Source organism: Aulonocara stuartgranti, assembly GCF_965226115.1.
Source record: "Aulonocara stuartgranti genome assembly, chromosome: 8".
Lineage (NCBI taxonomy): Eukaryota > Metazoa > Chordata > Actinopteri > Cichliformes > Cichlidae > Aulonocara > Aulonocara stuartgranti.
In genome coordinates this window covers 6893191-6920456 of record NC_138959.1, presented here as the reverse complement: position 1 = coordinate 6920456, position 27266 = coordinate 6893191, and the positions used below count along the sequence as shown (strand labels likewise).

The 27266-nt window shown below is 39.2% G+C and overlaps 2 protein-coding genes across 3 annotated transcripts in view; both read right to left on the bottom strand.

The window, feature by feature from the left end:
- Positions 1-217: 217 nt before the first annotated feature.
- vps25 (vacuolar protein sorting 25 homolog) lies at positions 218-8513 on the bottom strand. The gene is made up of 6 exons (XM_082545187.1): positions 8397-8513; positions 5794-5939; positions 5317-5370; positions 5127-5215; positions 1991-2066; positions 218-447 (listed from the first exon to the last, which is right to left on the bottom strand). Exons 1-6 carry the CDS (start codon positions 8441-8443, stop codon positions 335-337), a joined length of 525 nt encoding a protein of 174 aa, XP_082401313.1. The 5' UTR covers positions 8444-8513; the 3' UTR covers positions 218-334.
- Positions 8514-10018: 1505 nt separating this feature from the next.
- The window catches only part of arhgap27 (Rho GTPase activating protein 27), a 31660-nt gene continuing 14412 nt past the window's right edge, over positions 10019-27266 (bottom strand). Inside the window, exons 3-19 of one of the 2 annotated variants that reach the window (XR_014278482.1) lie at positions 25255-25731; positions 22960-23202; positions 21747-21827; positions 20578-20700; positions 18742-18831; positions 16740-16807; positions 16563-16650; positions 16053-16154; positions 13930-14028; positions 12818-12917; positions 12521-12658; positions 12063-12161; positions 11884-11961; positions 11602-11733; positions 11380-11485; positions 10679-11248; positions 10019-10624 (exon numbers count right to left, since the gene is read on the bottom strand). Coding sequence is in view for 1 of the 2 variants with exons in the window: in XM_082544439.1 (XP_082400565.1) it covers positions 11077-11248; positions 11380-11485; positions 11602-11733; positions 11884-11961; positions 12063-12161; positions 12521-12658; positions 12818-12917; positions 13930-14028; positions 16053-16154; positions 16563-16650; positions 16740-16807; positions 18742-18831; positions 20578-20700; positions 21747-21827; positions 22960-23202; positions 25255-25731 (2196 nt within the window). In the remaining variant the exon portion in view is untranslated. Of the gene's footprint in view, positions 11249-11379; positions 11486-11601; positions 11734-11883; positions 11962-12062; positions 12162-12520; positions 12659-12817; positions 12918-13929; positions 14029-16052; positions 16155-16562; positions 16651-16739; positions 16808-18741; positions 18832-20577; positions 20701-21746; positions 21828-22959; positions 23203-25254; positions 25732-27266 lie in introns of both variants that reach the window. The other variant, XM_082544439.1, reaches the window with a different exon arrangement.

Below are 27266 nucleotides of genomic sequence, written 5' to 3'. Positions count from 1 at the left end.
GAAAGATGTTCCCTTAAAGTACTCAGACATGACAGTATTTAGTGCCCTGATATTCATTGCATGGTTAAATGGCAACAAATGCTACCTATGACGACTTTACAAGTAGCATGATCTAAAATGCCCCCCCCCAAACACTTAGAAATGATATTGGTTCTCTTCCAGTAAGAGAAGGCTTTGAATCAAAAGGCAACAACAATTAGAGGACCAGCATCCACTAGACTCGGTATTGAGGTGCACCTTATGTAGCCTTAAATGGCTAAATCTTAATAAAAATTTGTCTGTAAAGTACAGTATGAGGGCTCCCAGACAGAGGGTGTGTGATTCCAGCACAGTTTTAGAAGAACTTGACGCCTTTTCCATCATCCATGGTGAAGAGCTCGGCTTTGCCTTCTGTCTGTAAAGCCTGCAGCGAGCGAAGCAGCATCCAGTCCTCCAGACCGTGGAACTCTGGAGAAAAAGGATTACAAGCTATAAGAAAATCAAATAAACTAATCAATGAGTCAAAACACCGATCACTCAAATATTGATTGATTGATTGATTGATTGGTAATTTATTTCAACATGTGAACAATATACAAGTACATTTAGAAAAGAAATGAGAGAAAAAAATATATACTATACAAATTACATACAAAAAAACATTCTGATTAATTTACATGTTGAAAGGGAGTGGTGAATAACAACTATTATCTCATAACAAACCTGCATTTCAAGTCTGGAAATATCTGCCTAAGAGAGCAAGGGAACACTTGGTTAATGTGTTGGATCTGGGAAAAACATAGGCTAAATATCTGAGTGACTCTCAAAGAAGCCAAATTATTTAGGTCACTAAGAACGAGGAGGGCTTATGGGGTGTTCTCAATTAGCAGCAGAGGACTGAGTACCACAGGGCAACTTCAGAGTCCACGCCTTAGGGGATCAGAGCCAATTTCAAGCATGCTGCTTGGAGGACCAGCAGCATAGTTTTATATGATAAGTGTTGACTCTTTGCAGTGATGCCAGATAGGAGGGATGGGATCACCGGTTTATAATAAGGCTCACACACAGTGACAATTAACCTAATGTGCATGTTTTGGACTGTAAGGGAAGAGCCCAGAATACCTGGAAAGAACACACAGAGGCACAGGGCAAACATTTAAACTCTGTACAGAAAGTGGAATTCGAATCCAGAATTCACCGCTTGTTGTGAGCGTTAATCTTTGTGCCAAAGTTCCAAATAAATCAAAATCTCAGGCTTCAGGGGCTGCACCAAACACATTTTTCACTCCTCTTGGCTATGTATGATACTTGATACTTCAGTCAGTCCATGAACTGAAGGCCCCATCAAGGTTCGGTATTTGGTAAATAAGGATTATTTTCAAGCTGTGAATCATGCAAATCTGGTCTAGTGGAGGCCAAGATTAAACATATGTAGCTGGAAGTAAGTATAATAGGTTCCCTGTAGGGTTAGGGTGTGCTATGCAAGAAAACAAGTAAAAAATGGGCAGGTATCCGAGCCACTCTGACAAGAGCCAAATTATTAAGGAACAGGAATCTCTGACACAGCAAGACCTTTTGGCTCCCAGTCACGGGCAAAAGGTTTAGATACCACAGGGTCTCTTTCAAGTCCATGCCTTGGCAGGTCAGAGATGTTTTTAAGCACTTAAAGGATAAGCAGTATATTAAGCTGATATCTTCATAATATTTTGGGTCAATGTGTGCAGCACATTTCATTAGCATGGCATTTATTAACATTAAACAGTGCTTTACGTGCAAAAATAGAGATGAAAGAAGCAATTTGGGACTACAGCTAGGTGAAATCATGCAGAAACAGGAAACAGAGTAAACAACACAAATCAAACAGTTAAAACAAACTAGGACTGGAAACCTACTGTACAGCCAGCATTAATAAAAGCCTTTCTCGCCACTGTGTTATGTTATGTTTACTTTAACGCGAGCTGGGTTTTATGGGTGCTTTCTCCATGTGGAAAACTTTAAAACGGTGCCATACCTTCACCTTCTGTGTCATCACCATTGGACAGCTCATAAAGTGTAAACACAGAGTTGACCATACCGTTTTTGGAAACCTAAAATGTCGGAAAAAGATATAATGGTTACATTTACAGATGCGTTAAGGTGACAGAGAATAATTTTCTTTATTACCCAAAAAAAAAAAAAAAGCAGCTTTTTAAAGAAAAAGACCCCCATTTTATTCTAGATGATGAAATTGTGGATAAAAATATAAACTATTCCCAAAGTATTTTATTTATTTAATAAAATATTGATGTTTGGTGTCCCTGTATTGATACAATATTACCATGCAAAATATTGCGATACTATGCTGTATTGATTTTCCCCCCATCCCACTCAATTGTCCAGTTACTTTTAAGTCTGTGAAAATGAGGGACTGTGCATAAAAATGGCTTTAATAACCAAACACTTAGTGTCAAAATTCTGTTAAAACCTTTGAATTACAGCTTTAGGTCTGTATTTCTGTTGTTTCACTTAAAATCCACTGTGGTGGATTATTTATGAACCCAACTGTATTTTCAGATGTTTCTAGCTTGTCTGTAGCTTCAATCCTATTTAATATCGCTGAAGGCTATAATTTTGACCCTCCCCTCATGACCCAGCAGTAAAGAATGAATGTGCAAACAATTCTTGTTAATAAAACAAATCACTGATTGTTTCCATTGGATTTGTTGGCAAAATATAGAATATTTACAGACATATGCTTTTGACACTGAAAATATAAACATGTTCAAACCAGTTTCACTCCTTTTCAATTACCACAACCCCAGTATACAATCTGGAACAATTTTCACACATTTTTACACAAAATCAGAAAGATGCAAGTGCCATAAACCTGCCCAGCACCACAAACTTTCTGGTCCAAAGGTTGAAACCACTTGCTTAGGTTACTAATGCAGGAGCTAAAGCAAGAAATTCACAAACGACTAGCAGATGCAGGACACAGATTCTGTCCACCATGGTTTTGTCCCTAGAGAAATTATCCCAACATCTGTTGCTAATGATCAGTTCTAACCTGTCTAAAAGTGTGCTGCTCCTCAAGAAGTCAGCAGTGGCTCTGCACTCGTGCCAGCGCAGGCTGCTTTTTTTTTTTTTTTTTAAGCACAAGGGGCAAAGAGAGCCCAAGTGGTCGATGAATACAACACTGGCCTTCTTGTTATGTCGCAGGTAACACCTACAATATGTGTGCAGAAGTACAAGGTGTACAAAACAGCACAGCAGTCGTGTTTAAATTGTTTACACAACCACAGCGGTTGTGATGTACACCCACAGCCCTGAAGATGTGCTCCATTAACCTTCACCAACACCATCTGTGTGCCAATCTCTATCATGAACAGCACAAGAAAGAATACGGCACATCTGTAAATGGCATCAAAACGCACTAGATCCTTTTTATTACATGATAATTTTCCCCCCTTACAGACATGTAGCTGATAGGCTTCCCAGACTTACTGGAAAAATGGGGGGAAAAAAAAAAAAACTATACCCATTTGGATCTTTGAAGGTACTAATTTGGAACCTTGACCACAAGTCTTATTCTATTTTATTATAATTTCTTAATTTGACACATGAAGTGGTAAACAGTCTTATAACCTGAACGTACAAAAAAAAAAAAAAGCAGAAACTGAATTAAACTAACTGAAAGTTGGAGAAAGTGAAACAGATGTTTTTTAAAGCTGCCATTTCTTCTAAATGCATCGCATGCAGTTAATCATTAAGTTTCTGTTTTGAAGAGAGAACAGACAGAAAGGAATAATCGTTGTTCAAAATGTGGGTTCAGAACAGGCAGTGTGGGGTCCAGTTTTTACAAGAACTGCAACCAAACAAAATGATTTAAGTAATTTGTGAGGCTAAAGGCAATAAATAGGTAAAATGATATAAATTTATAAACGAAAATATAGTGTACCTGATCAGCTATATTTATGAGAGTTATAGACTACCTGAAGGATGAGAAGTTAAAACTTTCTGGACCCTTAGTTTGAAGACTTGTTTGGTTAAGGCTTGGTTTTAATTCAGTTTGATGTTTTTATTAGTCCTTTATTTATCCAGGTAAAACTCTCATTGAGATTAAAATTATCATTTCGAAGAGAGACCTGGCATCATGGCAACAAAATTACCACATCAGTACATAACATTTAAAACAAATACAATATCCCACACAAACATGAAAAATATACAATAACAGATCAATTAAGAGCGAAATTAAAAACAATCACACCGAGTAAAAAAAGTAATTCTTTCGTTCCTTTAAGATGGAATTAAACTCCCACATGGTAACCAGTTCTAATAATTTCAGTTCCTTCTGCTGATTATTCCAGGAAACAGGGGCAGCGTATTTAAAAGCCTTTTTTCCTAATTCTATTCTGATTTTTGGGACAATCAATTGTATGATATTGCGAGAATGAGAGTTGATATTCTAAAAATAAAGTTCAGAAAAGTCTTCAGATCTTCATTTTTCAGTTTAAAGTTTAATTATATACCATCAACTCACAAGAAGAATCTTCTTAAGGTGTTTTATTTTACAAATACTCGAGGGAAAACCCCAATAATCATACAGTCATAGTTTTGGAGTTAAAGAAAAAGGTTTATGGATTTTGTTGGTTGGGGATGCGGTAATATCAACGAATGACCTTGTAAAACAGCTGAAGATACATGTTTCTATATCCATGTGTGCCAGCCACTCTAAACAGAGTGAAGCAGGGATAAACAGTGAAGCCAGTGTGGCCTTAAACATGCATTTTTGCTAATGATCAACAGAGGGCAGTAAAAAGAGTTAAAGTTGTATAAAAGTCTATGGGAGAACAAGTGTTGGTTGTTTCTGCTCTGTGATTCAGTAAACACTTTCCTAATCAGATTTTGGGCTTAGTCACTCCTTTCAGACCATCTTAATAAAAACCTCAAGCTTATTTTGTAAATTACAGATGTTCTTGGAGTTGGAAAGGAGAAGTACCCAGGTTATCCCCATTTACTAACATCTTACCCATCACTGCTCATTCATCATATCTAGTTTTAAAACATCAGGGGAAAAAAAGCACAAAACCTTAATAAACACACACACACACACACACACACACAGAACAGTTTGTGGCAGTATGTGTTGTAATTTGATGACTCACCCACTGATATATTAACTTGCCCCATTCCTCTGGTCGTCTCCACATGACTAAACACCGAGACTTGTTTTTGTCCAACCACTCGAGGTTGCCTGAAGACAACAAGAATGCTTTTCACTTATCAACGTTACACAATAAGATTTTTTTTTCTTATCATGACACTATGCTGGCCGGTAAAGTGAATAAAATTCACCTTTTTTCCTCAGTTCCTCAAAAACAACTTGAATTGCTTCCATTGACAGTTTTCCTGGGATTCAGTTAAGGCTAATGTGCAATGGCACAATAAGCATCTTCATGCCAGTTGTGTTTAAAATGCCTTATCTTGCCCTCGGCACAGATTAGCTGGGAAATAAAATTCAGTGATCATGTTATGACCTCAGTCTCTGAAGACAGCTTTGTATCAGGCCCGAATCAAGAGGGAAACCTCAAAATAAATCAGTCAAGCAGAGAGAGAAAGGGGGAGGTGGCTCTGTCCTAAAAACTACAGTGACTGCAATATGTGTCAACATTAATATCTCTGAACTATAAATTCTTCACAAGAGATTTAGCAATTGTAATATATAAAAAATAAAGGATTTAAACTAAAAACAAACAAATATTTTTCCAAAAAAAACATTAAAATAATTGAACACTCCCTTAAAAAGGAACCACAGGTTGACTTTCAGGATACGTTCTATCTTCTTGTTGTTGAACATGGGGCTTTCCTGAGCCTCCATGACATCCAGCGTGTAGAGCTTGTGATGCCGGCAGTAGGACAGAGCCAGTGAGCACCATGCCGCCAGCTGCTTCTGTCTCGTGTCAACATTGGGCTGTAGTCTGTCAGAAAAGAACACAAAGAGATTACTGCAAAGATTACCGCAAATGCTTGGGCAAAATAAACTTAATGCACGTTAAAGACACAAACACATTTTTCCTTAACCATAAACAGCGTTAATCACATAATCAAGCTTTTTTATGAATGCTGCATTTCTAATTAAAGTCAGTTTGCTCGAAAAGCCTTCATCTAGTAAGCATTTAATGTTTTATAATGAATAATTCTTTACTTTTCTTCATTGGTTCCAGAATAAAAGATGTTTATTTAAAATCTTTCTCCTGAAGTCTTGACTCATCAGGCCCCAACATCAGTGTCCAACATACTGACCCCTTGTATAGTTTTACTGATCTCCAACAAAGCCATTTTAATTACTTTAGGACGACTGCTGTGTTCCTTCGGATTACCCCCCACCCCCCTATCCACCCCTGTGGCTAGTCACGTGCTCTAATGTTGTGATGTGGACATTAATGTGCTCTCTGTGCAGAGGAGTTTTTTTTGTTTCCTGTTCTCATGCTGTCCTCCCATAGGTGCCCAGCGTGAGAAGAGGTCTCTTTATTTTCCTCTTGTACTTTTCCCACTGTTGTGTAATTTTTCAGTGTTTTCTCTGCAACGCTGCCGATCTCCAACTGTATTCCCATGTGATGTCTTTGTTGTGTGTGTAAGTCGGGGGGGGGGGGGGGGGGGTCCTATTCCTCTGCGGGGCAACCTGCATATGGCCAATAAAGCATTCATTCAATTCAATTTATATACAGCTGACTTAGTCTATAAGAACGTGCCATAATTTCTTAGTAGATTTAGATAATAAATCAACATCAGAAAAAACAAATATATTTAAGCTTTAAAATAAGTGTAGTTAAGTAAATGCAATGCCCCTCTTTAGATTCCCCCCCTGCATGTTCTAGGTATTGCTGCTAAAAAGAGAGGTGGCTGCTTTCCAGGTACAGCAAAGTCTACAAGAAATCTGCCATATTTAAAGATCTGTCAGTTTACCCACAGAGACAGCTTTTATTTTAGTTTCTTCTTAATTTAGCTGTGCTATTGATGTGCAAAACAAACAGGGGGTATATGAGACATTCTAAAAACAAAAGTCTTCTTCACATTTAAACTATGCAAACAGGTGGTTTCATGATTTATTGATATTTTAGAGCGAAAACACTGGCTATAAGGAAAACTACTCATCAGTTTGGGTCCACTTCAGCCAGTTTGATTCACAGTCTTTGTGCCCGCCCTTAGCCACCTGTCCATTGGTTACAACTCTGATCATCTGTTACAGGCCTCATTGCATCATATCCTGCCAACAGAGCACCTTGCTCTGAGACTATAGGGTTACTTGCAGTTCCTAGAGTTTGTAAAAGTATAATAGAAGACAGAGCCTTCAATTATCAGTATCGTCTCCTGTGCAAACAGCTCCTAGCTTGGGTTCAGAAGGGATAGGGAAGGAATGGATCACTGGGATGTTCTCTCCAAAATTACACCATCATTACCTTATAATATAAAGTGCCTTGAGGTGATGGTTGTTTGAAATTGGTGCTAGATCAATGTACCTGAAAAAACTCAATTGCCAGCCTATTTTGAGCCAGTAAAAGCCAGTAATATAGAATAAGCAGAAGACAGTAGATGGTCAGATTTTACTTAAAGACTTTTTATTGCAAGGACAGTGATTAAAATGAGAATCCAACGTTTTGCCTGATTTTGTGTTCTTGCAGGCAGGAGCAATGTTTGGCAACATAATACAAACTTAATACAAAAGACAAACTGCACCCATAGGCAGATATGTTAACACTGACCTGGGATTAAGATAAGAGCAAAGTGTTCCATTTTTAAGTATATACATATGTGCTGCTTTCCTAATATCTGTCATATTGTAACGGGTTAAAAGTCATTTTTACATATCATGTATAAAACCAGTCTTTTATTGCAAGCCTACCCTATCATATTCGACCGCCTAGACAATAACAGCCCCTTTAAATGTCCCTTTCGGGAAGTTGCTCTCCCGGTGATTTATCGGGACAGCAGTGTTTTACAGGGATTTCAGCACTGAGGTCTTCCTGACTTTTATTACACCAAAACGTGCAAGTCTTTAGGTGATAACTAGGTGGAGTTCTCGCTATCTCGCAGCTCATCCCATTAAATAAGCTCACTCGAGATAACAGTGGAAATCCCAAATTTCAAACACACGACGATGAACTGTTTGCCTGTTAATGTTTTAATATAGCCCCCTGAAGTCTAGCCTTAACGAGCCACTGAGACAAACCGAGAAAGACTTTAAATAAACTTCAGAAAGCCAGTGAGTGCAAAATCACTTCCCTAGCAATCTGTTTCGTTTGGCTAGCTGGCGTGCTAACATGATGCTAGCACGAAAATAAGCGCTCACCGACTCATAAATGAATAAATACTGAAAACTGAGTTACGTGTTCACAAGCTCTGCTCTGAAAAATACTGAGAAACATCTGACTCACGTGAAAAACGGTGGAAAATTGTACTGCCACGGCCACTCAAAACTCATTGCAGTGGATATGTTGGGTGCTCACAGCTGACAGCTCCCGGAAACGCGTCCAACCTCCCAAATGGTCCGACTCATAAACTTCCGATTTGGGGGATCGCAAGAAGAAAGATTTCTTTCTCTAACTTTTTTTTGTTTTCGTTGTTGTTGTTGTTGTTTTTACTTAGACCTCAGCATTTACAAAAAAAATCAGCTTTATGATTTTTTAAATGTATTTTGTAGATTAAATTAAAGACCTGTACCCGTGTTAAATATTTAATATTTAAGTTACACCTTTTGGCATTTATAAAGCCTTTTATAAAATAAGCATTTTATTTCCTCAGCCTCTTCAGCACGTGTAACCAGAGTTTGTTTAATTGCAATTGTACAATAGTTGTGCAACCATTTGCTTTGACAATAAAATATATGAAGAACAGTTAAAAGTGAATAATGACGCAATCCTTTTTATTCAACAAATGTCGAATATTAATTTAACCGAAAGTGTTTTTCACTTTAGATTAATATTTAGTTAAAATTTTCATAAAATGATAAGATAACTCAAATCAAAGAGTAGAAAAATAGTTTCAAGCTGAGGGCTTAAAGCAGTCTGAGGCTTGAACTTTTGAATAACATGGTTTACTTGTATATATGTTGACCCCATTATTTGAAACCTTGGAAATTATTATTTATGAGAACATCCACAATTATAAAAATATACATGACAAGTGTAACAGGCCAGCTTTAATGAAAAAACAAATTCTTAAATGTATTTCTCCCATTTACAGCTTATAAACACATGATCACCATCGAGGCACCATCGAGAGCATCCTGTCGAGCTGCATCACTGTGTGGTTTGGAGCCTGCAATGCGTCCTGCCATAGAACCCTCCAACGCATAGTGAGAGCTGCAGAGAGGATCATTGGTGTCTCTCTCCCCTCCCTCCAGGACATTTACAGCACCCGTCTCACTAAAAAAGCCCTTTGCATAGCGGCTGATCCCACGCACCCAATGCAAAGCTTCTTCAAGCTGCTGCCGTCAGGGAGGAGACTGCGGAGTCTCCAGACCAGGACCAGCAGACTGAAGGACAGCTTCATCCATCAGGCTGTCAGGAAGCTAAACTCCCTCCCGATTCTGCCCCCCTCTCCCCTCTTCTCCACCACGGTCTCACTGAACTCTGTCACACACACACACACACACACTCACTCTCTGACGCACTCACTGGCCTGCTCCAGTCACTTTGTGGAGCATTGGACTGCCATTACCTCATAAGACTTTGTTGTTACACTATCTCTTACTGTACACTACTAAATCTCCATTTGCACTATTTGCCTATTTTGCACCACTATGCCTTCTTACTTGAATATTGTATATTGTATATTGCATAGCTTTTTTTTTGTTATACGTAAAATTGTATTGTATTTATTTAAATTTTTACTTTTTAATTATTTTATTTGCATTTTTCTAATCACTAGGGTTTGAGAGTAACGCAATTTCTATTCTGTGTATGTCCTGTACATGTGGCAGAATTGACAAATAAAGTTGACTTGACTTGACTTGACTTGACTTGATGATTGCAAGAAAAAAACATACACACATAAACCTTTTTTAACAAAGTTATTTTATTATGGAATAACTTGTGCATTTTCACCAACTTGAAGCATAAATATGCCATCTATTTCTATTTACATGTCATAAAGCTACAATCCATGTTTCTGTTCTGAATTTCAAACTGTTGCTACTTTATATCTCTGTGCTGTTATTATACAATTTCTTCAAGTACAGCATGATTGAAAAATGATGTTTTCAGTTGAAAATAATCTACAAGTTGCACAAGTACTCTAAGTCACCATCATCTATTTCATAGCAAGAAGTATTAATATATTTTTTTACACATTTCTATATTACAATAAAATTCCTGCGTAAAAATGAGGCCGAAAAAGAAGAAACAATATTAGCATAGAATCTCAGATATTGCCATGAGTGATAAACTGTAAATTACTAAAAATAAAGATAAAAGCAATAAAAGAAAATTTGCTAAAGAGAGAATTAATGCATTTCTCCAAGTTTGACCTATTGGTTCTATTATCACTGAGATTTAGATAAACCAAAACAAAAAAAGCAATAAAATAAAATCTCCAGAAAGTGACTTGTGAGATTTAGACACCTAGAGTTCCAGGGAGGGAGAGCAATTTGTTACAGTCTTCACTCCATACACACACACACACACACACACACACACACACACACACACACACACACACACACACACACACACACACACACACACACAAAACAAGCTCAGTGGCTTTGAAACGGTAAACCAAACAACACCTGTCAACACCCATGTAGCTCGACTTCCTCTCCTGCAATACTGCCAACGTAGGGTCTAACGGTGTAAGCTGCACACGACAGAGAAAATCCAGATAAAACAGTGGTTAAACATGCTTCAAATATCCTCAGCGATGAGCACGTGAAGATCCCTTTCCTAGTCTGAATAAACTTGAAGACCCCTTTCACATATTTTACAGAAGGAGTTTAACTTTCCAGATCGCACAATGAAGCTGCTGATGTGCAAATGCAAAGGTAAATCTATCTCTTTAAACAATTTGACCACATTTACATGTTGGCCCAGGTCTGCACTGGAGGTTTGTTACTGTTTATTGGAAGAGATAGTTGTATTCGTTCAGGACGAACTCCACTATCTGGTTCTGGAAGACCATGTGCATCGCGATATTCCCCGACTCCATCTCTGGCCGAAGAAGCGTTGGGCCGAACACAATTGCCACATTCTGTACAGTCATACGATTATCCTGTCCATATTCAATAACCCTGTGAAAGAAATTCAATAATTATGACAAATCCTCTCAATTTCAATATGAATATAAGCACAGTAAGCAAAATAAATAAATAAATAAATAAAAGATAAAATGCAAAGGACAGAAAAGGACAGTGTCACAAACCTGTGTAAATGCCCGAATAGAAGCTTCATGGTGTTGTGGTTTGGAGCAGGAAGTGACTGGATCAAGTCATACATGTGATCCCGTTTTGTGTTGAAATCACCAATTCCTAGAAATACATAACAATTGTTAATGATCAATGGCAACACTCACTGCAATTTCACCTGTAAAAATTGATGATATAGCGCTTAGAATTAGGCTTATTGTTAATTAAAGAATGCTCACTGATGGCTGAGATGAACTTATTAAAGTGGCTGTATGGGAAAAGCGGCTCAGAAAGCTCCCGGAAAAATAACTTCAGCGCTCCAGTGATGACGTGAACATCTTCCCACTGACCGTCCTCGAGGTCCAGTTCATCTGTTTATACACAACACATGCACTTGCTATTAAAACCCAGCAGGGGTCACTGCTGTCTAAAATGAGCCTATGAGATCAACACCACAGTATGTTCCTTGCCCATGAGGTGACTGACTGAATTAATTAGTTTAACACATTGATTGATTTTACCGTGATCGGCCTTGAAGCGCAGTTTCTGAATGACAGCGAGGTTCCCACTGACTCTGTAGAGTCCATCAATATCCAGACCTAGAAATCAGCAAGTAAGCACCAGCGAGTCAGCTGCTTGATCACGCACACAGGAAGATATACTTTGTAATTATTCCACTGTGATATAAATAAGGTGTTACCTCGCCTTTCCACTGCATTAATACATTTCTCTACAAAACTCGGTACTGTAGTCTTTTCATGTGCGCACAATGTCGCAAGGTCACAACCAAAGACATTTTCTGCAAAGAATTAGAAGAGTTTGATTACACACAATATCAGAAATGAATATTAAATATACTCATAACTCTTGAAGACATCTAGTTGGACGAAAGCATGGCTATTACACACTTCCTTAGAATTTCATTGTGTTTGTTTTGCCATTTTGCTGTCCATGCACTAGAAATAAGCTCTAAACAGAAGTGAACTGAACTGAAAAGCGGGTAGGAAAATTCAAAGCAGCTCGTATTTAAATGCTGATATAAGCACAACATCAGTGCTCAGTGTTTGGGAGGCACAAAGACTGATTTTTCCCTCCTATTCAAATCAGCCAAAGCCTGCAAATGACAACAAAGCTCTACATTTCCTCGTCTGAAATCACCTCTGATGTAGCCTTTTTCTTTGACCGTCTGCAACGTGGGACGCTTCATGAGGAACTTCATCAGTTTGGTTCGGACCTTCTTCTGCTCTGTTTCTGCTGCAGTGGTGGTTGCAGCTGTACTTGTAACACTTCCCCTTGCTAAAGATAGCAACAATAGACATTTAAAAAGGATGGGAGGGTAGCTCACAAATGTCTTATCTATCTAACTGAAGCACAATCATTATGCTGCTCATGCCACAGTTAAAATCAGAGATAATTTGCTTTTTTTTTTGCTGAAGTAGAAGAAGCTGTACTTACATTTTCTCTTGTCTACGGCACCTCCCACCTTCTCATCTGTGTTGGGGATCTTTTCATAAATGTCTGCATCCTCCTCCTCAGAATGATGTTCCTGGTACTCCTGGTAAACACAGACAATCAAAACAAATGAATCTTGATGTAGAGTTTTTCTAATTTTACCTTTTTTTAAAGAAATGTTCCATCTAGTGACCACGTAGCTAAAAACAGAAATCTACTAGCTTCTTAACTAGGAAAAAATGTGAGACAATTGTGTGTTTTCTAATGCTGTGGTTTTCTACACATTAAATGAACTTGATATTAGTTTTAATTGATTTTTGTTTTTAGCCAGAGTTACGCTAGTAGTCTAGAACCAAAGAGCCAAAGAACATCCAGCTCCCGGTCTCTGGACATCCAGCTTTGTAGGGGTTGCTTGCAAGATTGTCCAGAATGAATGGCACCCCTTTGGAGGTATAGCCCAAAATACAGTCCCATAAAGTTATGTATGCTTTCCCAGTGTACTCATCTGTGCTAATCCAAAAGCATGAAGCTCAGATGTTGAATATCCAAATATAGCACTTACACAAAACTTCATTGGCAAATAAGCTAATGTTTAAGGCTTCATCTGAGCTGAAACATGAGTACATTTGTTGACACGGCAAAAGCTTTTTCTTAAACTTTGAGCAAGTTCTACCTGTTTACCTTTGGGTATTTAACACTAATTATTAGGGACTTCAGGCGTGAAGCAGCAGCAGCAGAGATCTGCCTCCTGTCATCATCACCATCAACCACAACAACCAGAAGTTTCTGTTGTGATCTTCTAATGTCTAGTTACCGTTGGGTGCAATTAAGCTTTGGTGGTCAAAATCTGGCTCCCTGTAAGTGTTGATTTATGCCATTTATTGATACAAAATTTAAGAAACTTGATGAAATATGCGGGTTTGTTTTGTGTAGGAGCTGAATTGGAGTGAATATCTACACAATGTTATTAACAGGAAATGGAACAGATCAACTTCTATAAACAGACGCAAATTTAATATTTTCATATAAGAAAAAAATAGAAGACAAATAAGCTATTAAACCATTTTAATGCAGCCTAATTTTGATTATTCTGTAAAAGCAGTTTAAAGACTTACAAGTTGCCTTATGGTGTCCACTAAGACTTTATGCCAGTCAGTGATGATGCTTTCGGTGTCATATTGCAACAGAAACTCCACACCATTCTTTCCTTTTAACTGAAATGCAGAAAAATCACAGATTAAAAGAATTTATATATATATATACATTTTTATTTTTGCAAGCACAAACCCAAACATATGATGTGACTCATAAATCGCTGCTAGATTATTTATAGAAGAGCTCCTGTTACTGACTGAACTCGCAACACTTTTTTCAAAGAGGAAGTGAGTGAGATCTTATTTTAGCTGTGCATTTATGGAACCAGCTCTACTAAAGCACGAACACACCCACATATACAAAAAAACATTAAATCGCACACATAGAGAGACGTCCCGCCCATATTGAAAATGAAAACAATTCACTGCTCTCTTGAACAATAAGAGCTGTAAGGCCTTGAAGAACTGAAAGACTAATGAATCTACAGCTCCTTTCTTCAGGAGGAAGAATGAAGCAACTTGTGTGGCAAATAAAAGCTACATGTAACATCATTATGTTCGCAAGTTAGAAAACTACACAACCCAGCTAATACATACAATATATGGACAAAAGTACTGGGCACCTACACATTACACCTACAGGAGTCGCTCGGCTGTGGAAACCCATGACATGACGTTCTTGGTGCAGTTTTCGTGCTGATTTTAGTGGCCGAGGAGGTGTGGAACTGTTTATTGACTGAGTCAGCAGAGTGCTGGCGATTTTGATGCATTGTATGCCTCAGCACCTCTGCCCTGTTACTTTACATGATCTGCCACTCCATGGCTGAGTTGCTGTGGTTCCCAAGTGCTTTACAGTTGATCGTGGAATTTCACAAACTGACTTGTTGCAGTGGTGGCCTCCTACTACAGTACCATGCAGGAAATCTGTGAGCTCTTTAGAGTGAAGCACTCCTAGGCTCGCTGTTTGATTATACAACATTATACAACTCTGGCAAAGCCGCTGAAAACACCTGAATTCAAGGATTAACCCTTTAAACCCTAACCTAATTTACCCTTTACAGCAGGGGTGTCCAACTCCAGGGCTCAAGGGGTGGTGTCCTGCAGGTTTTAGATGTATCCTTGATCCAACACAGCTGATTTAAATGGCTAAATGACCTCCTCAACATGTCTGGAAGTTCTCCAGAGGCCTGGTAATGAACTAATCATTTGATGCAGGTGTGTTGACCCTGGGTGATATCTAAAATCTGCAGGACACCGGCCCTTGAGGCCTGGCTTTGGACACCCCTGCTTTAAACCCTAACCCATCGCCGGTGACGGGTTAGGGTTTAAAGCAGGAGTTTTTATTGGAGTGTGGCCCAATACTTCCCCCCCCCCATACATTGTAGCTAATATTACTTCTATAACTGCTAGCTGCTAAAATGATCTTTTAAGGAAGTGAATTTTCATATATTTAGCGAGCTTTTAATGCATTTTCATAGTGTTTCGGATCTCAGTTCTATAGTTCGAGGTCAATTGTCTTCCCCTCCAGTGGGCATGATTTTCAGTGTGAAATGTGGGGCACTGAGTGCCCTCCTCTTTTCTCTGTTTTTCTGTTCTCTGACATCCTGCCAGTGACATCAACCTCTGTATGCTATTGATGGTTATTTTGTTTCATAGACAAGAAAGAAGGCTTCCCGTGGGACCTATAATCGAGGATGCACAACTTTAGCAAGTGTTTGTTTTTGTGTTTGATGCTGAACACACTTGGAATAGAGGACGAGTCTATGCATAAGCAGATGTTTATATTCTTTTTTTTAGTATTTCAAATGAACAACAGGGATCAGAGTTTTTTCCCTTCACAGTTTGCAACTGTAATAAAAGATGCACATCTTGTGACCGCGTGTGTTCTGAATTAAATTAAAATTAGACCTAAATATAAAGCTTGTCTGTTATACTGTTATACTTCTACGGCATCTGAGACCAAAAACTAGCACAGCAGGCTATAACAAAAAAAGTAGAAGAAGAAATCATGCAGTTTTATGTCTTTGAAATGCGGCTCTGATGCTAGGATATCTCATTTTGTTAAATATCTGCATCTCTGGTGAGAGAGAAGAAAAGAATCAAGGATGTACAAGCTTAGAAATGAGCACTGTCAACGAACACACCTCTAAAACATTCTTTTTGCTCGATTTGTCCTTTGTGGCCCAGCCAATCGTTGCTCCGCGCAGATCCACCGCAACCTCCGGGACAATGTGATTGGTTTTGTTCTGCAAGGAGAAAAACAAAATCCAGGTGTTTACAAAACTGACGGCACGGCATTCCAAGAATCAAGATGCCTTTAATAAAAGATGTGGCTGTCCTTGGCAGCTCGTGACCCGAGGGCCTTAACGCATTCTCATAAAGGTGACACCTCAGCTGGCAACACGTTGCAGTTTAGGTTTTCCTTTCCCTCTCTCAGGTGAGAAATGTGATAGTATCGTGCAGATGATAAGAACAGATAGTTGATATTTAAAATCAAGAAGAAAGAACTGAAAACTTATTTCATGAAGAGTTGTGACTACATTTAGTCACAACCCTGCCAGAAATGAGCAAGAATGCTGTGTCAGAGCTCCTATTATTATGCTCATATCATTAATATGAGCGCTTCCGTTGTTAATACAAAGCGTATACTATACCGCGGCCCCTGATGATGCAGATTTTGGGTCCTTGTGGAACGTCAGCACCCCTCCATGGAGAACAGTCCACGTTGGGGCCCAGTTTTTCCTGGAATGGGAGAAGATTCATAAGTAACACAGAAACTCGAGAAATGTGAGTAAGATACTTGCAAAATACACCTCAAAGCAACCTCTTACCTTACTTTCCTTCCATTCTCAGACACTTTTGTTTTATTAAGAATTCCAGCTTTCTCCAAGTTCTGCACCTAAAAATACAAACAGTAAACATCTTTGAATTGTTAGCAGATCATGTTTAGTTATCAGGCTTATGAGTAAAATTTACTTGTGGGATGAAATGAAGGGCAGCAGGTTGAACGCAAACGTCTTCAGCAGCATTATGCATACAGAGTATATTAAACAGCACTGCCTTCTCTATTACAATACACTGCATAAAGAATTGTTATAATTATTAATTTATTTTATGTTTCACATCCAAGGGTGCTGATTTTACTTCGCAGCAGTTTGCTTCTTTTCTTTTTTCACCCATTCTGTTGTAGATTTGCTGTTGTGCATGGGATTTCTGTCCTGTAGCATGACCCAGCTTTACCTGTCAGACAGATCTGTCCTCAGATTGGGCTCTAGAATTTTTTACTATGCAGAGGTCAACTCAATGACTGCAAGGTGCTCAGATCCTGTGGCCGCTAAACAAAACCAGATCATCACCCCTCCACCACCAGGGTTGACAACTTGTAGGAGGTGTTTGTGTCGATACGCCATGTTTGTTTTTCACCGAATGTGGTGTTGTGGATTATGGACAGACACCTCCACTCTGGTCTTGTCTGTCAAAGGTACCGTACAGTACAAGAGTCTGGTGGTTTGTTCAGATGCAGCTTTTCAACACCTGAAGACTAGCTAACTGTCAAAGTTTCTGTTTTTATAGAGATGGTTACACTCACCGATGATCAGTTAATCCAGTTTACTTGATTAACAGCACCTGACTGTTATTTAGACTCTTATTTCTTCTTACGGCATCCTTGGCATACATTTTTGCAAAAATATGGAAAGCTTCAAATACACTAACATGACATGCACAATGTGCTAAAACTATGCTGTTAGTCCTGTTATGTGTTGTTTAAGGCTTTAAGGCAACAGCACAGCAGCTTTTCTCTAGAACAGGGGTCTTGAACAGACAGTGCCAAATGCAGCTCTTCTGCCCATCACCAGTGACTCCCTGTGGCTTTGACAAAACCCCGCCCCCAAAAAACAGATGAATATGAAATTGATCAACGTCTCAGTAACAAAGCTGTTTTCAGCTGCTCCCTCAAAATTGGTCACCACAGCAGGTAGCTCTGCATTCCTAAAACAAACCCCAAGGGATCTGCGTCCCCTCCCCAGACTGAAACAGGAAATTTACACTTGTTAGGCAACTGTGTGAACCACAACACTAAAGAGACGCTAACACCACAAGACTTCTAAAACAGTGAGCCACTATATAGTATATAAGTAAATGTCAACCCAGTGTGTGCAAAGTTGATTTCCGGGGGACTACTTTTAGAGGATACGCATTGATCAAACAGTGGCAGGGTTGTGTAAATTTTCAACATTCATATAAAATTAAGTACAGCTGCCAGAATGAGAGCTCAACAGATAAAAATTCTAGGAAGAATCAATTTTGGTTTAAAGTAAGAAAAAAGAAGAACTTCGCATAACTTGTCCTTTGATCTACAAGAGTGACTTTCAGGCCGGATCTATCACAGTTTCAAGACAACAGATCTGTCTTCAGCCAGATGCACATTTAGGCAAAAACATACAGCAAAGGGTTTGCAGGTTTCCAGCAAGGGTGAGCAATGGGGTGATTTCAATACAGTACAGTATTTAATGCATGGAATGAAACTGGTTGAGTGCAACAAATGCTCGGCTAATTATCTAAAAAATGACACCTTTTGCCCATCATAGATAGATGCACCTATCTATAGATCAAGGGCAGGCAAGCTCTCTAACTAACCACCCACATTATAGCGCAGCCACTTTGAGGTCAGATAATAAGGATTTCTCCAGGGCCAAAACCCAAAAGCCTTAAGAGAGAGACACAGAACTCCTTTCAGTTAAAGGTGAAGATCAGAGTAATTTTGTTGCTACTGAGAATTCATCAAAAGCAGTCAGTCAGTACAATCCTTGGCAGGACATAAGCTCCGCTCACATTTTGCTGCGTCTCAGGAGAGTTTCCTGTACTGGAGCTGTCACTGGAGCTGTAGTCTGACGCGTTCCTCCTGTGAGTCGGGGCGAATCTCTGAAAGACAGTGAGGAGATTTGTCATTCAAAAAACCCACAAAGCTTACCCAAGCATGTAAATTTAAATTTTGAATAAGCAGAAATCAAAATCAGCAGATAAGATTTACATTTCTTTAAATGATTAACATCTTATATCATCAGGAGGAGCTAAAGTAACTCTTACATGATGAAATATGTGCTTATTTGTTGCACTATAGCTGCAAATGTAGCATGTACTGGAAAAAACAACAATGTGTTGATAACACTTTGAAGATAGGGTTGCTACACTACACTACCAAGTGAGACTTGTTTAGAAGTGTAGCAAAGGGTGAATGATTAAACACCAGTATCTCATTTCACCAAAATAGGATATCTAGGAAAACTCATCCCTCGCCATCTGAAATTGGTTGAAAAGTGAAAGGACTCAGTTCCTCCTCAGTTCCTCTGCAAACCCCCCTGACAACCAGCAGTTTCATACTCAGACTCTTCTTTCTATGGAAATACGAAATACTACACCACCGTGACACAATGGTTACCGTGTGTGAGGAACAATACGTTTTGACTGACTCTGAATCTCAAAAAATCCATGATTCACATGTAGGTATATATTAATGGCTTAAATGTGCATGTAGGTTGTATAGAAGATGCATTTTGCCCTGTCATTTTCTATGATGTGGCTTACAAGATTTAGATATCTGAGGCTGTGGGTGGGCATCCTGTATGTGTAAATCGGTGTTATCTATTTATCTCCATGCTTCACATGCATAGGTGCACTGCAGCCCTGAAGGTTTTTAGACTTTATTTGCCACAAGGACTCAAATGCTCTGGATTAAAACAGTCTTTAACCTGTTAATCCCTGACTATGCAGGTCATGTACTGAAGAGTGAGCGTCTTGTGCACTGCCCCTTGCAAGCTCTACCCAGGCTATCTGGCATTGTGTGCTACGTGTGAAAACAACTTTGGGCAACGTCCTGACTTGATTCTCCAAACACCACCTTAATACTTAGTTTTTAGTTTGACTGTAACATCTGTCTAGGGATTGCAGATTTCTTGGCTTCTTAAATCTGTCACATTTTCTCAGTGTTCAATACTGAGCACTATCCTTGTTAATATGGCATTAAATGGTTAGAAGAACAACAATCACCTAACAATATGCACTTGGTTTTAATTTTTTTAAATACACAATTGTATTACCTAACTTATTATTATAATTCTGGTCTTTTTATGTTTCAGGTGTGCGACAAAAAAGAAAAAATAAACTGTTGCTTACAGTCTTTGTCATCATTCAGCCTTTTCACACTAATAAAAAAATGAAACTTTATATCAAAAAGATGACAGTTGATCCAAAGCCTGTTTTTCTTGGTTTGAGTAAACTCTTTGGTTCCAGTGAAGAGAAATCCAGTGTTGTGCTCTTGAGCAACACGGTTGCTTTGAACCCCTGACTGCTAGAGGTGACTTGTTTAGCACAAGCCCTTTATTGTATACCAGAAGTCGCAGGTGTTTGTGGAAATATCGCTTTTTGCTCTCCCTCATCCTCCCTCTCTCTGTTTCTGTAAATAAGCGTGGTGTGGAGCTAATTTGCCTTGCTAAATAAGGGTTAAAAAGCATAGTAGTGTTGATTGTTAAACAGGTACTTACCCTCACCACTTTTGCCTGACTAAAGCTTTCTGTTTAACCCAGGCGACACACCCTGAATACGTGATACAGCTTGTGCTTAAACAAGCATGTGCTATTAGTGGGTGTATATGCATGTGCATGTTCGTACCCCATCTTCCTGGGCAGAGCTGAACTGAGCAGGTCCCACGGTGTGTCTCCAGTTTTTGATGACAGACATGCCATCCGCCTCAACGCCATTCTCCACCCTCAACTGGCCATAAGCTACAGGGGCCTAGAGGGACAAAACACAGTTTAGTTTCATTGATTAAATGCAAGAAAATGAGTGAAAGGACGCAACTTTAAGGATCAGTGTTGCTTTAATTTAGACAAGTGAAAGTTTGATCCTACTTATCTGCCAAAGGATATGAAATATAGTGCTTTAGTTAAAATTCATATTCAAAATTTAATCCTTATTTCAGAGCCTGAGTATGAGACGGCTCAAACCCTCAGGTAATCTGGAACAACTACCTGTCTCGTTACACTCTGTGTCTCCCTAAAACTTTTATACTGCAAGCTAATTGAATGAGCTCCCAGTTTATAACACTAGCTGTACTCCAGCATTAGCAGTATTCAAAAATAAGCTAAAATCATCCCTGTTTAGTTAAACCTTTTAGCAGCATAAAATGATCACTTTATTAAATGTATGCTACATTTATAGATTTGATTTCTAGGACCGTATCATTTTTACTGCTCTCCTGATCATCTTAATATTATTTCAGTTTTAATTCTGCTTCTTAACATTGATTTGAGTAATTGATCTTCTCTTCTTGCCTACTGTCTTAGTGTTGCATGCAACTGCAACTTTTGCGGTAGCTTATGCATTGTGCAGAGAATTGTGCTTCTACTCTGTAAGAAGTTTTCTATGAATATACATATAAAGTTACGCTTGTTTCCTGTTTATTCAAATCTACTATGCAGTAAGTAGACGGGTACAGGAGTGGCAGTGGCTGTGGTTTAGGAAGTAGAGTAGGTCATCTACTAATCGGAATACTGAAACCCGAGTTGCTCATCGAAGTGCGACTGTTTGATAGAAACACCTGGAATAAGAAAAAGTTGCTGTGTGAATGTGTGTGTGAGGGATGAACGAGACATGTTGTATAAAGCACTTTGAGTGCAGTACAATAGAAAAGTGCTGTATTCAAACTAGTCCATTTAGCATTACGTAGAAATTGATTTTCATAATTTATATTCAAACTGTAAAAACATGTCTAAGAATCAGTGATAATCTTGCATGAAAAACGCTGTCGACTACTTTGTTAAGTGGTGTGAGATCTTTACCTCGGGCAGGTTCCACAGAGACCTGGAGCCATCTCTTAGATAGTAGTAGGTCTGCCCCTGCTCATCCAAAGATTTGATCCACTGTTACACACAATGCACTTGTTTTAGTTAAACATGTCTCGGTGTTACAGAAAAAGTTAATTACTGTAAATAGTTAAAAAAAAATGTCTTGCTCAGGTAGTTTCACTTCCTTAGGGCTAAAACAACGCTCACACATGATCTGCTGCATGCTGCTGGAGAAAATGTTACTGAAAATGGTATCCACGCTAATCTCAGTGCAGATGAGGACTTTGTCGCATATTTGGATGTAATGTAATTACAAACTAAGACGCTTGCAAATGCACATCACATGACCAGTCATGCATGGGCTGGGCGCGCATGGTGCAGCATAAACAGGAAGCAGAGAACTGGTTTCTTCTTGAAAATACTACAGAGGAAGAATGGCAATAGACAAACAGTACAACCAGAGTTTTTTCCACTTTGGCTGCCAATGAGGTGAAACTGTTACTGAAAGAACTAAGTGGTAATTTGAGGACAGAATGTAGTTTTACAAAGCAAACCAGGACTGTAACTGTGATTTATTACTAGAGGAAATCTAGATAACAGGAGAGGAGAACTCAAACAGCCCAGATATGATGTTTATCTTATTTGTTTTTTATGACTAACAAGACCCGAGCACCACCCGAGCACCACTTCAAAAACTTTCTGTTTGAGTCCACGAAGAATAAAACACTGCTCCATATTTGAACTAACACTAGGGTTTCCATAAGACTTTGTTTTAAAGGTCTTAAAAGTGGCGTGGATGCTTGGCATTAACGCACTAAAATGACACGTTTTTTGGCAAAAACATATTATAGTGAATGGAGCCTGAAATCCTGTCCAGGAGTCAAACTGGGTGGACTGCACGTGACGATTTTGTAACTTTCCAAAACAGATCCATGGTCTGTTCACACAGTAACCGGACAGAAGTGTGTGATGGGGAAAATATGCAGTGTTTGTCATTTTCTCTCAACTCTATTCTTAGCCACACTAGCTACCCGCCTCCCTGGATAATTGCACAACTGGAATGACGTCAAAACAATCACAGATAACATTGATATACTGGGTTTCCAAACAATCATCATGGTAACTATGCTGGAACGTGTTTGAAGCCGTTTCATCACATTTTCAAACGTTTTGCAGGATAATTAACCTGAATTCTGATTGGGCAGACCTGATCTGGAGAGTTTTCACTGGTGAACACCCACGTCCCATCTTTCTCCACAGTGAGGTTCCAACCAGCCGGGGTGTTGCGGTCCAGGTTGGCCCTGGGGATTACGGGCCGGGTCACATGGGTGAAGCTGTAGTCTTTTGGGATTGGGGCTGGAGGTCCTGTGGCATGGGTGTCCTCATAGCCCTCTGGTGGATCTGCAGGCGGGTAATCCTCCGAGGGGTAGTCCTCCTCCGGTAAAGGAGGCTGGGGATGAAGACACAGTACGTTAAGTTACACATAAGTCCCACTCAGGGTTCAACACATGAGCTGTGACCCAAATGGGTTTTGTTTTATTTTACGAGGAAAATACTAAACCAAAACTAGGAACTGGTTTGATTTGGCAAAGCAATGCATAAGCACTTAAAATATGGAAAAGAGTCAATGTGGTTCTACGTGAAAGTCTCAAAATCCATCTTCTGACAGTTTTTAAGGCTTCAAATGAAGCAATTTCTTTTCTTTTGCAAAAGTAAGAAAGACAAATGAAAGGCCTGAATGGAAATAGTTCCCCCTTTGCAAACTTTATTGTAAGCATAACATTAAAAAACCAAAAGATAAGTGAGACTTTATGTCAAGGATAAAATAATTATTGTCACTTTATGTCGTTTTTAGGCATTAAAAAGCATCAATTAATCAGCAACGTAAAACCCTTATGAACTGTCGGGATTGTATATATATCCATGCCTTGATGTAAAAGCAATGAATTCATTAATTCACCAACTATGTTTTTATAATCATGCTTGTATATTTCTCGCAGTCAAGCCTGCTGTTATTGTGGTGGGCTAAAAAAAAAAAGAGCAGAAAATGAATGTGTATTCTGATGAATTCCTAATGTCGTAATCATGAGTCAACCCCTTTATCACTGCATAAAGTTCCTTCAGACAAATTGGTGACCCGGCCTTTGGTGACAGAGAGGCCCCCAGAACCTCTCTGTTTCCACGATGGAGGAAAGCTGGCTTAAAGGAAGCTAAAATGGCTTGTTCCACACAATGTAGGAACCCGAGACCGCATTAAGGCCCGGTATAAAATAATTAAGGCTTATTTTCAACTCTGAATTATGCAAAGTTACTCTAATAAGTCCAAAATTTCTAATGAGGAATATAACATCCGCCTTGCACAACCCCCAACAAACACAAACATATCCAGCACAGAGAAAGAAAAAAGCGCCTTTACTCCCTGGAAGAACTTGCTTATTTCATCACGATTACAACATATGAATTTCACCAGAATACACATTCACAGATATTACTGCTCAATTTTTAATCTTTTTTACTTAGAACTGCAGGCCTCCCTGTAAACACTGATAACTCAAGATTGAAGAACAGTAATACCAACATTCATGAAAAAGTATTAATTCATGCACGTTGGTTCATGAGATTTTGATGCTTAGCTCTGTGATATACCATCACGGTCAGTTGCCATCTAAGTCTAATGATTTAATCCCCCCTTGGTGAATCTTGACCTCCTGTTTTATTAGCGCTGCTGTTTCACAGCAAGAGAATCCCAAGTTTTAAACCACAATATGCAGTTTTGTTTTCCATAAGCTCTGATTTCTCTCACTATTAAAAAACATGCTATGTTAATACTGCCATTCTTGGCCTAGGATGCTCTTAATCCCAAGAGTTTCACTTCCTGTTTAATAAAGAATAATAATAGTAAAAGTATTAACGCCTCCTCGGCCCTTTCCTGTTTTGAAATGTTGCTACATCCCACGGAATCATCTTGATTGGATAATTTCTTACTGTGACCCCGAAATAGAGCTTGATGACTTCCCTATGACTTTCATAAATGAGTCAGAATAGTTTCATGACCTCGATGTATTATTCTTTCTTGGCCTATTAATGCTTTTTCTCCAGCTCAGAAAAGTCATTCAAGGGGAAAAATGGGGTCACTGCCTGCTTGCACTGTTAAAAAACTTTTCATGATATAAATGTGAGTGGTAATTTGAAGTGAACTGTTTCTCAAATTTGCCCAATTTCCCAGAAGAAACAAAACATCACCAATAATTTTTAGGTAATTTAAAATGAGCACAGATGCCTGTCTTCATTTAAAGTTAAGAGACAATACTACTTAGTGTCCACTGTTGTGGATATTAAGTGCCAGGGCTGTGAGATTCCCTGATGAAAATGAGTCCTACTAGCTATGTAGGTGCAGGAGATTTAATTCCATTAAAAGCAGACTGTATTTACAGCTTTCCCTTGGGTGAAGCTAAAACAGGAGACAGAGAGCGGCTAAGTAGAGCAGCCATGCTGTCCTTACCCGCTCATCCTCATGAAACCTGTGCACACTCATAGGCTCCATCAGAGGCGGGTAGGGGCTCTGAGGATGCTCAGGGGGCTCCCAAGATGTTTCCCCAGACATTGGGTTGTAGAAGTATGGGCGACCACTGGTCTCATCCACTAACTGCTCCCAGTCTGAGGTCCACGCCGGTGGGGAGGCGGTGGACAGAGAAAGGACAGGAGATTGAGGAGGTGAGGGGGAATAAGGCTCCTCTGCAGGGAGTGGTTCGGGGTCTGTGGAGGGGTCTACAAAAGGGCTGTCCCAGGTTGTGCGCCCTGTGTTGGGGTGGTAGTAATACTCCTGTCCACTTTCGTCGTCAACGTGCACCTCCCATCCCTCTGGGTTAAGGTAGGAAGGAGAGTAGGACGAAGGAGCCGATGGAGGAGACTCTGAGATGCTTTTCCGGAGCTCTGCTACATTGACGTACACTGCTGACCGGAGATTTTCATCCTGCACCTGTGGAAAAACAAAGAAGGGACTCATTCATATGTGCTTCTACATTACAAAACACAAGTTTAAAGCAAACAAAGTAGATTCTTCTGTGGAGTTCATTTTTGAAGGTGTCAAACTCAGATCTTGTCACTTTAGTGTTCCTGTAAACACACAAAAAAGTAGCGCAAGTATTGTCAGCAGTGTCAAGTACTTGTCTTCAGTCCACTGCTCTTACTATTGCTCTTTATAAGTCAGCCTTCCGCATCTTACAGAGCACAGGAAGTAGCTTAGAGCTGAAAAAACCCCCACAGACACGCTCTTCCCTCAGTAATAATCAAAACCTATATTTGTCCACAAAACCACCTCCACATGGGTTTAAGCACCGTCTGTATTTAGCACTTGCTGCCATAGTTGATCATGTGCTGATCAGTGGTGGGTTTTGCGAAGTTTTTGTTAAATACTGTATTAAAAATAAAAAAAATAAAAAATAAAAATAACAACCACACAAATAACACCAAACCACAGGCCAACCATAGATGTTTGAAAACTAGGGTATGCGTTACTATTGCGCATCAGCTTTGGTCCTCTTGTTCGACTGCAAACCAGTTAACTACCTATTTCATTTCATTTTCTCTCTCAATGGGTTGTTAGGTCCTCAGTGTCACATTGCTTTCATGAACAGAGTTCCACATGAGTCCACTTGCTGCATGGCAGGAACACAACATGCAAAACAATCCTGATCATCACAACTAATTTGTTTAAAGAACACCAGCGAGAGTGAGTGCGATGAAAGGCTGCCACTGTCCTCAACCTTTCCTTAGTTACAAGTAGGTACCTGAAACAACTCCTGCCCAAAAAAAACAAAAAAACCTTTGCTTTAAGTTACTGTGCTCTCACCTGTGCTCCACTATTCCTTTTTGTAAGACTTCTGAACATGGTGGCACAGATAAAAAGACAGGCTCCTTTCTGCTGCAGACTTTCCCATAAACTACCTCTTGTCACATAGGTAGTCTCATTTTTTATATTTATCAAGACTTGAGACCTGCGCATGTCAGTGCTGTATCTGGTCATAACTGCAATAAACAGAGTCCACAAAAGGAAAAAAAGTGCTAACAGGAAGCAGCAGAAAGTAACTCAGTACATGTCACAATCACAATAATAGCGCAATACCTGCAGAAAATCTGATGAACAAATAGCAGAAATGCTCTCCGTCAAATTCATCTAAAGCTTTGTTTGTTGGGCATTATCTTTTTTTGGCATATTAAATACAACATACAACTACTTGGAGGTGGGGAGACAGTCTATTTGTAACTTTACAATATAACTAAATGTAGTGTATGTATGCAATTGACATTATATCAATACGCTAATATTTAATAACCGTCATGGACATCGTCTGGTTATCCGAGCTGCCCTCATTTCGACTATGATCAGTTTTAAGGTACTATTCCTTAACTGCTTTACACCTGAAAGGCAAATATGACAGTTTTTACTGCACGATAAACATGCACATACACTGGGCGATAGTATTTAGTCCATTTTTATCTTCATAAAAAACG